This window comes from Myotis daubentonii, chromosome 11, assembly GCF_963259705.1.
Source record: "Myotis daubentonii chromosome 11, mMyoDau2.1, whole genome shotgun sequence".
Classification (NCBI taxonomy): Eukaryota; Metazoa; Chordata; class Mammalia; order Chiroptera; family Vespertilionidae; genus Myotis; species Myotis daubentonii.
Window position 1 is genome coordinate 64092621 of NC_081850.1, and position 17128 is coordinate 64109748.

Sequence of the window (17128 nt, forward strand, 5' to 3'; positions counted from 1 at the left end):
GAGGAAGAGAGAGATAGAAACATTAATGATGAGATTCATTGATCAGCTGCCTCCTGCACACCCCCCACTGGGGATTGAGCATGCAGCACCAGCATGTGACCTGACCAGAATCGAACTGTGACGTCCTGGTTCATAGGTCAATGCTCAACCACTGAGCCACACCAGCCAGGCTAGAACTTTTCTTCTCAGAAGTTTTCTAAGGGGAATTCAAAGTGCATTCAAAGTAAAATGATCTCTATTTATGAGTAACAGTGAAATATTGAGAGATAGGGGTGGTTCAAAGTAGTCATAAAGGGACCAAGGAGTAGTATCACTCACAAGTTTAAGAAATTTACTCTAGCCCAGATGGCATGGCTCAGTAGTTGAGCATTGACCTATGAACCTGGGGTCATGGTTTGATTCCTGTCAGGGCACATGCCTGGGTTGCAGGCTCAGTCCACAGTAGGAGGCATGCAGGAGACAGCCGATCAATGATTCTCTTTCATTATTGATGTTTCTCTCTCTCTCTCCCTCTCTCTATTCCTGTCTGAAATCAATAAAAATATTTGTTTAAATATTACTCTACTTTATATACTATGAATACAGTGAAGTTTCACATTCTGTATGATGCCATAATGACAGATACAGGCTATTATAATTTTGTCCAAACTCATAGAATATACAACAACTAGAGTGACCCATAATGTAAACTATGGATTTGGGCCAATTGTGATGTGTCATTACAGGTTCATCAATTGTAAGAAACATACCACTCTGGTGGGGGTGTTGATAATGGTGGAAGCAGTGGGGACAGGAGCAGGGAATTTTATGGGAAATCTCTGTATCTTCCCCTCAATTTGGCTGTGAACCTAAAACTGCTCTTAAAAAAGTCAATAAAAAAAAAATTAAAAGAGAGCCACAATACACATATAAAGAATTTACCATTTAATCAAGGACTTAATAGAGACCATAAAATAAAATGGGCAAAAAACTTAGACATTTCTATAAAGAAGATATGCAAATGTCCAAAAAGCATTTGAAAGAAGAGCTCAACTTCCCTAATCATTAGAGAAACACAAGTCAAAACCACAATGAGATCACCTCACATCCATTAGAATGGTTAAAATTGTTTTGTTTCTGTTTTCTTGTTCATCCTGACCTGAGAATATTTTTCTATTGATTTTTAGGGAGAGCAGAAGAGAGAGGGAAAGACAGAGAGAAACATCAATGTGAGAGAAACATATCAATTGGTTGCCTCCTGCACGAGCTCTGACCAGGGCCCAGGCCAGGGAGGAGCCTGAAACCAAGACATGTGCCCTTGACTGAAATTGAACCCAGGACCCTTTGGTCTGCAGGCCGACGCTCTATCCACTGAGCCAAACCAGCTAGGGCTGGTTTTAAAGTGTTGGTGAGGGTGTAGAGAAATTGGAACCGTCATTCACTGTTGGTGGGAATGTAATATGGTACAGCCACTATGGAAAACAGTTTATTAATATTGGAGAACTTTCCAATTGCAGAACTTTTCTAGTTATGGTCTCATTACTAGAAGAGACCTCAAAATATTAAAAATAAAATTACAATATGATCCAATAAATCTTACTTTTGTGTGTGTATATATATATATATATATATATATATATATGTGTGTGTGTGTGTGTGTGTGTGTGTGTATATATATATATATATATATATATATATATATATATGCAAAAGAACTGAAAGCAGGATCCCCAAGAGCTATCTGCACACTCATGTTCATTGCAACATTATTCACTATAGCCAAGAGGTGGAAGCAATCCAAATGCCCATTAATGGATGAATGGTTAGAGAAAACGTGGTCTATACATACAATGAAATATTATTCTGCTTTATAAGAAAAGAAATTCTATCACATGCTATAACATGGATGATCCTTGAGATCATTCTGCTATGTGAAATAAGCCAGTCACAAATAGACAAACACTGTCTGATTCCACATTTATGAGGCATCAAAAGTAGTCAAAACTCATACAAACAGAAAGCAGAATGTTGGTTGCCAGGAGCTAGGGGGGAGGAGAAATGGGGAGATGTTGTTCAATGTGTGTAGAGTTTCGGTTTTGCAAGATAAAACAGTCCTGGAGATGTGTTGCACAACAATGTGAATATACTTAACACTATGGTATGGTGCACTTAAAAATGGTTAAAGCAGCCCTAATCGTTTTGGCTCAGTGGATAGAGCGTAGGCCTGCGGACTCAAGGGTCCCAGGTTCGATTCCGGTCAAGGGCATGTACCTTGGTTGCGAGCACATCCCCAGTTGGGGGTGTGCAGGAGGCAGCTGATCAATGTTTCTCTCTCATCAATGTTTCTAGCTCTCTATCTCTCTCCCTTCCTCTCTGTAAAAAATCAATAAAATATATTTTTTTTAAAAATGGTTAAAGCAGTAAATTTCATGTTATGTGTTTTCAACTACAATAAATTTTTAATTTAATTAAAAATGAATAATAACATTAAGTCTTCCAATCCATGAACATGGGTATCTTCCCATTTATTTAGATCTTCTTTATTTTCTTTCAACAATTTTGTAGTTTTTAGTCTTGAAATTCTTAAGTCAAATTTATTCCTAAGTGTTTTATTCTTTTTGATGCGATTTTCATGGAATTGTTTCCTTAGTTTCTTGTATCCTGAAACTGCTGAGTTTGTTTATTAGCTGTAACAGTGGGCCATTTTTGTCATTTGTTTAGGATTTTCTATATGCAAGATCATGTTATCCACAAGCAATGGTCATTTACTTCCTCCTTTCCAATTTGGAAACACACAAACTACCAAATCTTACTCAGAAGAAATAGAAAATTGAACCAGTTTATAACTACTAAGAATATTGAATCTGTAATCTCACATCAAAGAAGAGCCTAGGACCAGATAACTTTACTAAATTCTGCTAAATATTTAAAGAAGAATTAACACCAGTCCTCTCATATACTCCAAAAAAATAGAAGAGGAGGAAACACTTCCTAAGTATTTCTGAAGCCAGCATTTGGCCCAAAATATGTTCACATCCTATTCCACAGAGCCATGATTATGTTAAACTAGAGGCTTGGTGCATGAATTCATGCACCAGTGGGGTCCCTCGGCCTGGCCTGCAGGATAGGGCTGAAACTGGCTCTCCGACATCCCTTGAGGGGTCCCAGATTGCAAGAGGGTGCAGGCCAGGCCGAGGGACCCAACTGGTGCACCATCAGGGCCGGGGAGGGATACAGGAGGTTGGCCAGCCGGGGAGAGACCGCGGGAGGGCTCCAGGGCATGTCCGGCCCATCTCATTCAGTCCCAATCGGCTGGACCCCAGCAGCAAGCTAACCTACTTATCAGAGCATCTGCCCCCTGTGGTAAGTGCACGTCATAGCAACTGATCGACCAGTCGACTGTCTGCCCCCTGGTGGCCAGTGCACATCATAGCAAGTGGTTGAGCGGCCTTGGCATATCATTAGCATATTATGCTTTGATTGGTTGAACGAACTACCAGATGACCAGACACTTAGCATATTACGCTTTTATTATATAGGATTATATAGCAAAGGGATTAAGGTTACAGATGAAATTAAGGTAGCTAATCAGCTGACCTTAAAATAGAGAGATTATCTGTCTTGGCCAGTGTAATCACAAGGGTCATTAAAAGTGGAAGAGGAGAGAGAAGAGAGAGTTAGAGAAAGAGATGGGACAGAAGCAGGGTCAGAGTGATGTGATGTGAGAAAGACTTGACTCATCTTTGCTGGCTTGGGAGATGGAAGAAGGAAGGGGCCAGGGATTGGTCTGCTCCTGCTGCTATCAAAGAATCCACAGACTGGGTGGCTAAAACAACAGGAACTTATTTCTCACGGTTCTGGAGGGTGATAGTCTCTGCCTCAGGTACCCCATGCTAAGAGGATAAAGAAAAGGCAGTAGATACTCCTCCAGTGCTCTGGGAACCACAGCTCCTCTGGTCAGGAAGAAGGGCCCTCTTGCCTAAAAATTGTAGGTGCCTGCCCAGCCACCACTGCGTGCTGCCAATGTCCCCACAGGATTGTGTAGGAGGTTCGGCAGGTGATAATAGGAAAAAAAAATCAGGGAATTCACCTCACTCTTGATGATGCCTTTCTCTCTTTTTAGACGACCAGAGCACTTCCCTGGGAGCTCTTTGTGTCTGTCTTTCTGTCTGAACCTAGTGTATAGGTTTGGGTTTCAGGGTCCTCAAGTCCAGGCCAAGAGATATTGGAGAGAGGGGGAAGAAACAGAAAATTCATCAAGAGTTTGTTGGTACTTTGCATTCTAGTTTCCTTCCCCCTGCTACCTGCTACCACTTAGCTTTCAGGATCCTCAGAGAGCTGCTCCTTGCCTTCTAGCTAGAGTTTTTCATTGCATTCAGTGGGCGAAACAGGAAGGTGTGTGTTTACTTCATCTTGACCTCGACAGGAATCTGTCTCCTGACTTTCGCTCTCTCCCTTCTTTAGAGGTTGCTCCTTTTCGATACCCCTTTATTGGCTTTTCCTGATTGATGGACTTTAAATATTAGCGTTCCTCTGGTTTCATCCTGGGTAATTCCCTCACTCTATTCTCACTCTCTACTTAATGCCAACCATGTTCATTACTTAAATGATTCAACATATGCAAATATGTCACAAGTTTCTATCTCCAGCCTGATCTTTCTCATTAATTCCAAACTAGCAAATCCAACTGACTCCTTGGTATTTCTACTTATATATCTCAAAGGCATGATAAGTTCAACTTGTCTACAACACTGCCGGGAGCCGGTCCATCCTTGCTGTTTCAAGGGACCTGGCATATATGGCATACGGTTCTTAATATGTTTGCTCACCTTCTTGGCGCTGTGTTTTAACCAAAGTCACCTCTCCGAGAAAGGTTGAATCCCCAGGTAGGGATTTTCCCCTGAAGTTAGGGAGGGAATAAAACCCCTCAACTAAGTGCCAGGCGGGTAATTAATCCCTTTAACTATGAACAATCATGCTTAAACTACATAATCTTTTCTCCCTGGAATGGAGATAAGAAACGCCCTAACCTTTGTAATAGAGATTGATAGGATTGAATCAACTGGTATAAATACAGTTGTAACAAGACAGAAACACTCAGAACTTAGAACAGAATCAAGAAGACAGAACCTACACGGAGCCTAGAGACAGAAGAACTTCGCTGGAGAGAGCATGCCGGAGGATCCTGGAGAGGGACTGGCCTCGGAGCCTAGAGACAGAGCCTAGCGGGAGAACATGGCAAGGGATCCTGGACTGAACCTGACTACAGAGATTGGCAGGAGAACCTGACTGGAACCTGGACACTGAACCTGACTGGAGAGCCTGGACAGAACCTGGCTGGAGAACCTAGCGAGGGAACATGGCTACAGAACCTCGCTGGAGATCCGAAGCAGAACCTCTCTGGAGATCGAGACCAAAACTTGGCTGGAGATCCGGGCTGGAGATCCTGGCTAGGGTGCTGATCAACTGAACACTGTCTCCGTGTCCTTCCTTCTTCGCCGACTCCGTCCACGCCTTTGGGGACCCCTGGACCCGCTGGGGTTGGACCCCGGCACAACACAACTCATGATTTACCCTTCAACCCCCAAACTTGGTCCTTTTCAGGTAATACCTGTGTCAATTAATGACACTAGCAGCCTTCTTTGGCATTTAAAAGTCACCTTTGACATCTTCAACTCTCTCACCATAGGAATGGTCAAGTACTAATTGAATAGCCATCAAGTTTATTACATGAGTATTTTTATTCAGCAGATGATGGATGAGCACTTGGTCCTTCACAACAGTATGCGTCAAATGTCCTTTCTGTGCCAGACCTTGAGCTAAGCCGTGGGGAGACAGTGGTAAATGAAACTGATACAGTCCTGGCCTCAATGAGCCCACAGACTAGTGAGCGACATTAAACAAGTAAAGCCACAAATTACTATGATTACAAATTGTGATATATGCTCTTAATAAAAGAACCAGCAAGACAGAGCACAACATCTTTATAGAACTAAAAGAAATCTTGTGTTCCTAGAGTAAAAAAAATATAAATGGTGAGCAATAAGATTATAAAAGTCCTTGCATGTTACTGTAAAGACTTGTACTTCAGGGTAATAAAAAGCCACTAAAGGATTTTAACATGATCAGATTTTCCTAAAGCATAAATCTGGTCATGTAATCATTCATTCAGGAATTGGCTGTGTCAGAGGTGGTTTTACCTTCTCTGTCAAATATATTCCTCTTTTTTAAAAAATATTTTTTTATTGATTTCAGAGAGGAAGGGAGAGAGAGAAAAACATCAATGATGAGAAAGAATCATTGATCAGCTGCCTCCTGCACACCCCACACTGGGGATTGAGCCTGCAACCTAGACATGTGCCCTGACCGTGAATCAAACCATGACTTCCTGGTTCATAGGTCGATGTTCAACCACTGAGCCACGCTGGCAGGGCTAATATATTCCTCTTTTTAACAATACCAGAAAAGGATCCCTTGCCCGAGACTCTATCAAAGTAATGATTGTAATTAGAACTGGCTGAGATAGAAGCTAATTCACATGGAAGAATATTCCATTCACAAATAACTAACTTTAGTATTGCCTATTTTATATAAAACACATTTATATTGCCCTAACCGGTTTGGCTGAGTGGATAAAGCGTCAGCCTGTGGACTCAAGGGTCCCAGGTTCGATTCCGGTCAAGGGCATGTACCTTGGTTGCGGGCACATCCCCAGTGGGGGGCGTGCAGGAGGCAGCTGATTGATGTTTCTCTCTCATCGATGTTTCTAACTCTCTATCCCTTTCCCCTCCTCTCTGTAAAAAATCAATAAAATATATTTTTTAAAAAAACAAAACACATTTATATGTACATTTGCTCATTGTTTTTCACAGAAACTTTATATAACGCTAGCGGCCCGATGCACAAAATTCGTGCAAGGGGCTCAGCCCTCGCAGCCCCAGCTTTGTCCGGAAGGTTGTCCAGAAGGACGTCCAGAAGGTAGTTCAGTCTAATTAGTATGTTATGCTTTTATTATTTTAGATATCGCCGTAACTACTGTAACTCTTATTCTGCTGCGAGGGAGATTTCTGCCCAGGTCCCATCTTGGGCCTTTTCCTGACATCTGGGTCATTTCTAATCTTTTTCAGTGCCCCAGTCTGGTCCATGTCTCATCCTGAAACCATTGGCTCAGTTCCTTGTGTCAAAGCTGATATGCTAATTACAGAGTGTGTTCAGACCCTGCAAGTCCTCCCAGTTCACTCTTTGAAGTAAAGATCTCAGCTATTTCCATAACTCTGGTTATTCCTGTTTATATTTGGTACCACACATATCATAGCTAAGTCAAGGAGGCAGATAAATAGTTCTACTCTCACAAAAAATCCAGCTCTACTCTAATAAAAGCCTACTATAAAATGTCACTTCAAAATGACTCTGAAATCACCAGGAAATGAATGTGGTATTTGGGTTGGGAAGGTTGAGGTATCTAAGTAGAAAAATAATTACTTCTAGCTGCTAAGAAAGCTTCCTGGTCAGCTCTCCCCTGCTCCCCCAAAACTCAGGGCTTGTCTCCACCCCCCACTATCAAACACCTCTTGGCAGTAACACCTGGCATCAAGTTGTCCCCTTGCTCCATCACCAGAATTTTGGTGTGTGATTACTGTTAGTCTCTTTAAATGTAGGTTACACATCCAGGAGCACAGATAGGAGCCCAAGATCTAAGGCAGTGATGGCGAACCTATGACACACGTGTCAGAGGTGACACGCGAACTCGTTTTTTTGGTTGATTTTTCTTTGTTAAATGGCATTTAAATATATAAAATAAATATCAAAAATATAAGTCTTTGTTTTACTATGGTTGCAAATATCAGAAAATTTCTATATGTGACACGGCACCAGAGTTAAGTTAGGGTTTTTCAAAACGCTGACACGCTGAGCTCAAAAGGTTCGCCATCACTGATCTAAGGGAATAGTTTGAGTTAAAGCACCTAGAATTCAACATCCAATACTAAACCTTCTTAGAACTTACGTATTTTGTTTTTGATTTTGTGGTTGTTTTTAAATGTATTTTTATTTATTTCAAAGATAAAGGAAGAGGGAGAGAAAGAAACATCAGTGATGAAAGAGAACCACTGATGGCTGCCTCCTGCATGCCCCACACTGGGGATCAAGCCTGCAACCCGGGCATGTGCCCTGACTGGGAATCCAACCATCACCTCCTGGTGCATAGGTTGATGTTCAACCACTAAGTCACACCGGCTGAGCAGGTCTTTCATATTTTGAAATTTGTCAAATGAGTTAACCTTCTCTATTCAAAACCCTCTCCTCTTCCCTGCTCTAGAAGTGGAGATAGGCAAGTGAGAAGGTGTAAACAGAGGCAGGAGGAAAGGAAGAAAAAATAAATTAAAAGGAAAAATAAGAACTAATCCTACTTTTCTTTTGGGATTTGATTTTCCCTGAAAACAATGTCTCCCAAAGTATGGTCATCCTACAGCCTTTTTCAGGACTTCTTGGGGATCTATTATAAATGCACTGTCAGGATCCCACCCAGAGCTACTGGCCCTGGGAATGGAGGCCCCACTCTGCCTTTTAAACAAGCAGTGTTTTTATACAAGTTAAAGACTTAAAACAACTAGTATAAAATGTCTCTGCGATTGTTAGGTATTTATAAAGCAATATACCTCAATGCTCATGTTGTTTCTTCTTCATAATCTTCACAAGTGGTGCTTCTCAAATAAATGACTAGTGTGAAGCTGATAGATTTATTAGGTCACTGAATCCCTACTATAAACCCCCAAATTATAGGAATCCTTGCCCTTGTGAAGTCAATCATCCAATGAAGAAAAGCACACCAACACATAAAGTCTCAACTGGCCTATGGGTGGTACACTGGCATAGTATCTGTGTGCTTAGAAAAGCAAGGTTGGGGGTGGGTAAATCCAGCAGGCGTCGGATGCCTTACTCAGGAAGTCAGGGAGTGTTAACCAGGAGTTTGGGGAAAGAAGGGCGAATGAGGGAGCCACCACTGTTTGGCAGGACAAGCTCTAGGGAGGAGGACAGGAGGAGGAGGGCTGCGCTTCCAGTTCGGCACCTGCGTGACACAGAGCAAGTCTCTTAATCTGTCTTTGACTGTGTTTTCTCCTTCGCATCACCTGTTATTTCTTTGTTTCCTTAGGCTCCCACCTCATCTGAGAAAGGATTGAGGGCAGAGAAGACGTCCAACTTTCTTCTGGCTCCAACATTCACTGATTCTGAGTTTATTCAAGTTTCCTTCTGGAACGAATGTGTGATGCCTGCAGCCCAAAACCTCTCGCAGCCATGAAACACAAATACAGAAAATAGTACTAAATGCAAGCTGGAATCTACTGTGGCCCACAGGCCATGACTCTGCGCACACATATCTCGCAGCTGCAAGATTATGGAGCGAGCGACAAGTCAGTGTTCTGAGGGTGAGTGTTTGGTCTAGAACTTCCCTGGGAGCCCTGCCAGGGGTGAGCTCCTGGTACAAATGGAAGGACCCCAGTCAGATCCTTTCATGTGTTTGATGCGATATTTTGTCCTGCAGCTTTTTCATAGCATCTTTGACTTCCTTGTTTCTTAAACTGTAAATTATGGGGTTCAACATAGGGGTGAGCACGCCATACAGCAAAGAGATGATTTTGTCTATCTGTCGGGAGCCGGATGAAGAAGGGTTTAGGTACATGGAGAGGGCGGCCCCGTAAAACATGACCACCACAGTCAAGTGGGCCCCACAGGTAGAAAACGCCTTGTTTCTCCCCTCTGCGGAGCTGATTCTCAGAATCGTGGACAGGATGAAGACATAAGAGATGCAAATTAAGAGCATTGGGATGGGCAGGAGAAGTACACTGACCGCCAGCATGGTCATGTCCATGAGCAGGGAACTGGCGCAGGCCAACTTCAGCACCGCCAGGATCTCGCAGGTGAAGTGGTCGATGAGATTCCCGCACAGGGGCATCCGCAGAGCAAAACTGGTTTCCAGCAGGGCGGTCAGGCAGCCGGTCATCCAGGACACGGTGGCCAACTGCACACAGACCTGCCTGTTCATGAGGAGGGGGTATCTCAGTGGGCTGCAAATGGCCACATAACGGTCATACGCCATCACGGCCAGGAGCACGCACTCCGTGGAGCCCATGGCAAGGGACAGATACATCTGTACAGCACACCCAGAAAAGACAATGGTTTTCTGGGAGGACAGCAGGTTCACCAGCAAAGTGGGAATAGAAGCAGATGTGTAACAGATATCCATGAAAGAGAGGTTCCCAAGGAAAAAGTACATGGGGGTTTGAAGGCGGGAATCCAGGATGGTGATTAAAATAAGAGTGCTGTTTCCCAAGAGGGTGACCAGATACATCACAAGGCTGAAGACGAAGAGAACGATCTCCAACTTTGGATATTTAGACAAACCCTCCAGGAAGAAAAAGCTCCAAGTGGTGAGGTTTTCTCCTGGCATCTCCTTTTTTGCACCTGTAGTTACTCTAGGATTATTCTCTTCATTTCATCTGGGAACATAAAGAGGTGGATCAAGTAGAATGTTCTTTTAGTTAGGAAAACACTTTCAAACTTATCTTCACTATAATAAACACAATTTTACTGCAAAGAAATCAAAGGAGAGTGGATCTATTGTTCCAAAGCAGTGGTTCTCAATCTTCTGGCCCTTTAATACAGCTCCTCATGTTGTGAGCCAACGATAAAATTATTTTCGTTGCTACTTCATAACTGTAATGTTGCTACTGTTATGAATCGTAATGTAAAATATGTGATATGCAGGATGGTCTTAGGCGACCCCTGTGAAAGGGTCGTTCGACTGCCAAAGGGGTCGCGACCCACAGGTTGAGAACCGCTGTTCTAAAGGAAGAACAAGATGATCTACATAAACGGTTGATGCTTCCACAACAAAATTTAGAAAAGAGTGAGTTTGAAAACAGGAATCAACATATTTACTACTTAACCTCAACTCATAATCCTATGCTTGACCCACAGGAGGTTTTCAGTAAAGTTTTGGTGGAAATATGAATCGGCACTGAGTAAGTTATTGAGCACAAATTAGAAAAGTAAGCCAGAAAATGAGGCAAATAAAGCACATTTGCACAATAAAAACCAGTAATGATCTTCACTGGACGAGGAGGAATGTTGAAAGAAACAAATCAATGAATTTCAAACTAACACCTATGAAGTTCCAGGTCTAAGTTACCTCTGTCCTTTCCAACTAACAGTTTGGAGGTCTATATACTTGTTCCAAAAATAATGATCCTGTTTGAAGCATTGCAGATATCTGTCTTGATTATATTAAGAGCCAGTTCACAAGTCCCACAAAATAACCCACCTCATTTAAAAACTGATACAGCCCCTGTATAGGTTCATTCATTATTGAGACCTATACCTTTGTGAGCATGTAAACAGATCTAAAAATTACACCCAGGCAATGCTCGTATTAACACTCACGAAGATTCAGGGAATGCAGAAATTAAACTCCCTGCTCAAATTATCTTAAAATCTCTTTGAAAAGGTTATAGATGACCTGATTATAAACACGACACTTGAGGTTTTATTTATTTTGACATTTCACATTATTAACAAAAATAATTGCTAAAACTTCCCTTGCTTTTGCAATGGCGTTGCCCTTTATCACCTTCGACCTTTTTCCTTTCCCCACTAGTTCTTTCCTGGCTAGTTTCAAATACACTTGTTCTTAAAAGTTCCCTTCATTGTCATGCTACATGTGTTAACTGCCACCCTATTTTTGCTCTCCCTTTCATAGACAAACTCCTCCATTACATGGTTTATCTTAATACTTCAGGCTCCACTTTCTCATCACTGACATTTTCCCCCCGTTTCTCAATTTCAATCAATGTTATCATTTGTCTCCCAGTTCTCCAAATTTTAAAAGTACCGTAGATGGGGCACAATATTTTTCAAACAGTTCATATATTACAGAATTCTTTTGACTTACATTCCATTATTATCTTTGACTTCTGTTCCATGGAATCTCATCTAGCCTATTAGCCAGTCCTTTCATCTTAGTTGGTGTGTTTGTTGTAGTCATCAGTCCCTAAGCAGCTTACACTGCAGGTCCACACACTATATCAGTAACACTGATACCTTGTTTAGCGTCCAGGGAATACTTGTCCGTGTTAGCGCCTTCTGTGGTACTTGGGCAGCAGAGTTTTTGCTTTTCTTCCTAAAAGCTTCATTTTTCTACATCAGAGTAGTTACTTCTTATTCATTTGTTAGATTATTTTTAAGGATTTCTCTGCCAAATTTTATATTTAACAAATTCTCTATAAAAGTCTTATTATATTACTGTAAGAGATTATTTTATTAAAGAAACTTTAAAAATGTTTTGTGCTGCTCTTAAAACTAGCAAAGAAAACGTAATTTGCCCTGGCCAGGTGGCTCAGTTAGTGGGAGCACTGCCCCATACACCAAAAGGTTGTAGGTTCGATTCCTGGTTGGGTGTGTATAGGAGGCAACATACTCTCTCCTTCTTCCTTTCTCTCTCTCTAAAAATCAATAAAAACATATCCTTGGGTGAGGATTAAAAAAAAGAAAACACAATTTATTTATTTATTTTAGAATGAAAAATCAGCCCAGTTGTCTGGGACTTGATCTTTTCTATTGTTTAAAAATAGTAGCCAAGAAAAATGGGTCCTCTGACCTGAATTCCCTGTCACCAACTCCAAATCTTGTTTTAAGATGCACTTCATAAAGTTAGCTAAGTGCAAGAGAGAATAAATAAGTGCACCCTCGTTAAAAATGTTAAACGTATTATGTAAAAGTCATCAGGGCAATTCATTTCTTTCTAAAGTATTGACCGTTGCCTCCCTAACTAAAAATGTCAAAGGAGAGCAACTGAAATACTGTATAAATTTAAATCCTCTGTTGTTTGGGGGAATACCTACTGTCCCTAAACAATTTAAAGTTCAGCAGCTATATTGCGGCAGTTTGAAACTTCAGGTCCTTCAGGGATAATGTCCCAAAGATCCAATTATATCAAACTTTTTAAAGTTGAGACAGAAAAAAAAAAAAAGTTGAGACAGAGAGGGAACGAGTTATCCCAAAAGATTTATGTCAAAATAAAGAACCCATAAAAATAAAGTGTTCTTTCCTTCCTATCCACCCCAGCTATATCAAGATTTTTCTCCTTCAATGATTGCACTATAGAATATTTAACAGTATATAGAGAATAGATATCCCTAGAATTCTAACATATATACTGTTTCATTTTTGATACTGACTCCTTAGTTTTCAGAGATTACAGGAAGAAAATTTACTCTTTAAACTACTTGCCCCAACAAGTAACCAGAAATTTTATCCAATATGCACCTATGGAGACGGCCTTAAAGCAATGAACCCTCAGTAGCAACGGACACCTAATATCCAGATACTGGGTTCTTTTTTCTTTCTTTAAATATATTTTTATTGATTTCAGAGAGGAAGTGAGAGGGAGAGAGAGAAAGAAACATCAATGATGACAGAGAATCATTGATAGCTGCCTCCTGCACACCCCCTACTGGGGATCAAGCCCGCAATCTGGGCATGTGCCCTTGACAGGAATCAAACCTGGGACTCTTCAGTCCACAGGCCAAGGTTCTATCCACTGAGCTAATCAGCTAGGGCCACATACTGGTTCTAATATAATTCTCAAGTCAAAGAAAACCCAGAGATCAACAACCCAATAAAAAAATGAGCAATGGACCTAAATAGACACTTTTCGAAAGAGGACATAAGGAAGGCCAAGAGACAGATGCAAACATGCTCAAAGTCACTAATCATCTGAGAGATGCAAATCAAAATGACAATGAGGTACCATCTTACACCTGTCAGAATGGCTATCATCAACAAATCAACAAACGACAAGTGCTGGAGAGGATGTGGAGAAAAAGGAACACTTGTGCACTGCTGGTGGGTATGCAGATTGGTGCAGCCACTGTGGAGAACAGTATGGCGTTTCCTCAAAAAACTAAAAATGGAACTCCCATTTGACCCCGTGATCCCACTTCAAGGAATATATCCTAAGAAACTAGAAACACCAATTAGAAAGGATATATGCACCCCTAGGTTCACAGCAGCACAATATACCATAGCTAAGATTTGGAAACAGCCTAAGTGCCCATCAGCAGATGAGTGGATTAAAAAAACTGTGGTATATCTACACAATGGAATACTATGCTGCTGTAAAAAAGGAATTCTTACCATTTGCAACAGCATGAATGGAACTGGAGATCATTATGCTAAGCGAAATAAGACAGAGAAAGAAAAATATCACATGATCCCACTTATTTATGGAATATAATGAACAACATAAACTGATGAACAAAAACAGAGACAGAGTCAGAGAAGCATCGATCAGACCGTCAAACCTCAGAGGGAAGGTAGGGGAGGGTGGGGGTAAGGGGAGAGATCAACCAAAGGGCTTATATGCATCCACATAAGCCTAATCAATGGACACAACACCAGGGGATTGAGGGCATGAGTGTGGGGGGGGGGTGGCAATAGGGGATAAGGACACATATGTAATACCTTAATCAATAAAGAAAAATAATAATTTAAAAAATTTTAAAAAAGGAAACCCAGTTCCTTCGAGAAATGGCCATTACCAAGGCTTGGAGCACCTTGCCACACTAGAACGTAAGAAGTATTCAAAGAATGACAGGGATACTTCAGAAGCCATAGATGCCCCCTGGGTGAGGCTCCCATTGGCCAAATCTGGGACTGATTACTTGGAGTATCAAAATCAATAACGGTAAAAGTGGATTATAATCCATTAAATAAAATAAGAATGCATGAGTTCATGGAAGGAGGGAAGGGAGAAGGAAAGTCTTCCTTACAGCAGGATGCCAAAAAATATAGAAATTGGTATAGAAAAGCATCAGTCGAGGTTAAAAGTTGTTGTAGTACTAGCTTATCAAAGGTAAAATGTTATAGTAGGTAAATATAAGTATCATAGTTATCACAGGTAAAAGCTGACTGAGAAACAGGATATTCCATGATGTCAAAGTATCTCACCCCAAACTACTTACTAATTTCCAAAACAGGGTAATAGCTTTAAGCGGGGAAACCTAGAGGACAACCACTTCAACTTTACCAATAATACATATGGACTCCAGCTGCCTTCTGATAAGATGCCCTGAGGACACAACATCACTTCTGCGGTGTTCCTATCAAAAGGACATTTCCTGCCCTGGCCCGCTGCTCAGTGGTTAGAGCTCCGCCCCCACACCCAAGGGTCGGTTCCATCCCTGATTCCAGTGGGGGGGGGGGGGCGGTGTGGGAGGCAACCAATCCATGTCTCTCTCTCAAATGATGTTTCCCTCTCCCCCTTCCCTTCCTACCACTGTCTGTAAAAAAAAAAATCAATGGGGAAAAAAATCCTCTGGGTGAGGATTAATAAAAACCAAACAAACAAAAAAGAAAAGAAACAACAGCAACAAAACCACATTACCTGAATCTGATCTTTTGTCTGGGAAAACCAGACAAAATTAATTGAGGAATTTTGTGCAAAATAACCAACCTATAGCTCTCCTTGCCCCCTCCCCCCAAAAGTCAAAATCAGGAAACAAACCAACAAGACAAACAAAGTAAGGAAATGTTCCAGGAGATTGAAGACACAGCTACAAGCAATGACCCAGCACTGAGTATTATTAAGCCAGGAAAACAGCTCTAGAGAGGACATGAGGACAAAAGACAAAAAGCAAATACTTTAGGAAAACAGACCAAACCTGAATACGGGCTGTGGGTTGGGCGATAATACTGGACCATGGCGTTTCCTGAGCTTCATACTTGTCCGGCCATGCTATGTAAGACAAAGTCCCTGTTCTTGAATATCCAAGTGTTTAGTGCTAACGGGGCAGAATGTCTCCAACTTACCCTCCAATCGTTCATAAGAAATACATTTTCTAAAACTTCACGGAGGGGAGAGGGCAGCCGACTTGCACGTGGGGGCTCGCCCTGTGCGTCGCCCCTCCGCGCCTCTCCGGGACACGGGGAGTGAGGCCTGGGGACCCAGACCGGCCCCCAGGCGTCCTGGGGCGGCTGTGCCATGTGCGCCACCTTCCCCTCCGCCCCAGCACGCGAACCCGCACCCGCCGCGGTACCCGGGCGTCCAGGGCCATGCGAGGCCTCGGCTTCCCGCCGCTCCGCTCCGTCCCGCAGGTGATCATCGGGTTTCCAGCAGCAACACGTCCAAAAGCTGCTGGGCCGCGCGGGCGCCTGCATGGCCCGAGGCCGCGGTGGTCATGCGCCCTGAGGAGACCATCAGGGTGACACTCACCCACCACCGCACCTCCCCCAGCGCAAAGGACTGAGTGAGGTCTCTTCTACCGAGTCGGGGCGATTGTGCGGGGACAGGGGTGAAGGGGACGTACCAGGGCCTCACGCTTCTTTGTCGTGACCTCCCTGTAGAGCTGGTGCCGCGGGGACCGGCCGCCGATGCCGCTCATCACGGTGCTGGGAACTATCGAGGGCGCAGCTGCAGGAATCAACTCCACGCGTGGTCTGGACCGGCTGCGGGGCCTGGGGGTGCTCGAAGGCGGAGCACGTGGGCTGTCTGGCAGACCCTGGGGAATGAGGGCCTCACGGGTCTGCACGGGCACTTCCCCAGCCCGGCCGGTCCCCTGGGACGTGGCCATCATGTTCCTCATCTATGATGAGGTGGTGAAGCTGCTCGGCAAAGTGTGGCAGACAGACCCCCAGGCGCCTGGTCCAGACCAGCCCGCACCGCTCTCTTCTCGCCATTCTCGTCCTAAAGCTCAGTGCTCACAATAAATCTCTCCCATCCCTAGGCAACAAGAATTTTGCTAGAAGATTGACACTAAGACATTAAATAGAAACTACAGGCAGTGATATGGGAGAAAAGGAAATAAAATTATCACTTGCAAACTAGATGATTTTACATCCCAAGGGAATAAATTAAAACTGTTTCACAGCAAGAGTTTAGTAAAGTTGCCTAATAAAAAGATGAACAAAATTCAATAATTTTCTAACAGCTAGGTGACCCGAAAAAGATTCCATTATCAGTTACATGAAAATTTGGAGGTAATAGAATGATTCTAACAAGAATAGTGCAGATATGAAGGGAACAATAATTTTATAGCAGCAATGTAATAACCAATTAATGAAATGAATCCAAATGTAAAACTTACAGTGTGAGGAG

The 17128-nt window shown here is 42.6% G+C and overlaps 1 protein-coding gene across 1 annotated transcript; it reads right to left on the bottom strand.

Moving 5' to 3' along the window:
- Window positions 1–9478: 9478 nt before the first annotated feature.
- On the bottom strand, window positions 9479–10494 carry LOC132212803 (olfactory receptor 2K2). The gene has a single exon (XM_059658790.1). The coding sequence runs from the start codon at window positions 10424–10426 to the stop codon at window positions 9479–9481; it is 948 nt and encodes a 315-aa protein (XP_059514773.1). The 5' UTR covers window positions 10427–10494.
- Between the last annotated feature and the right edge of the window lie 6634 nt (window positions 10495–17128).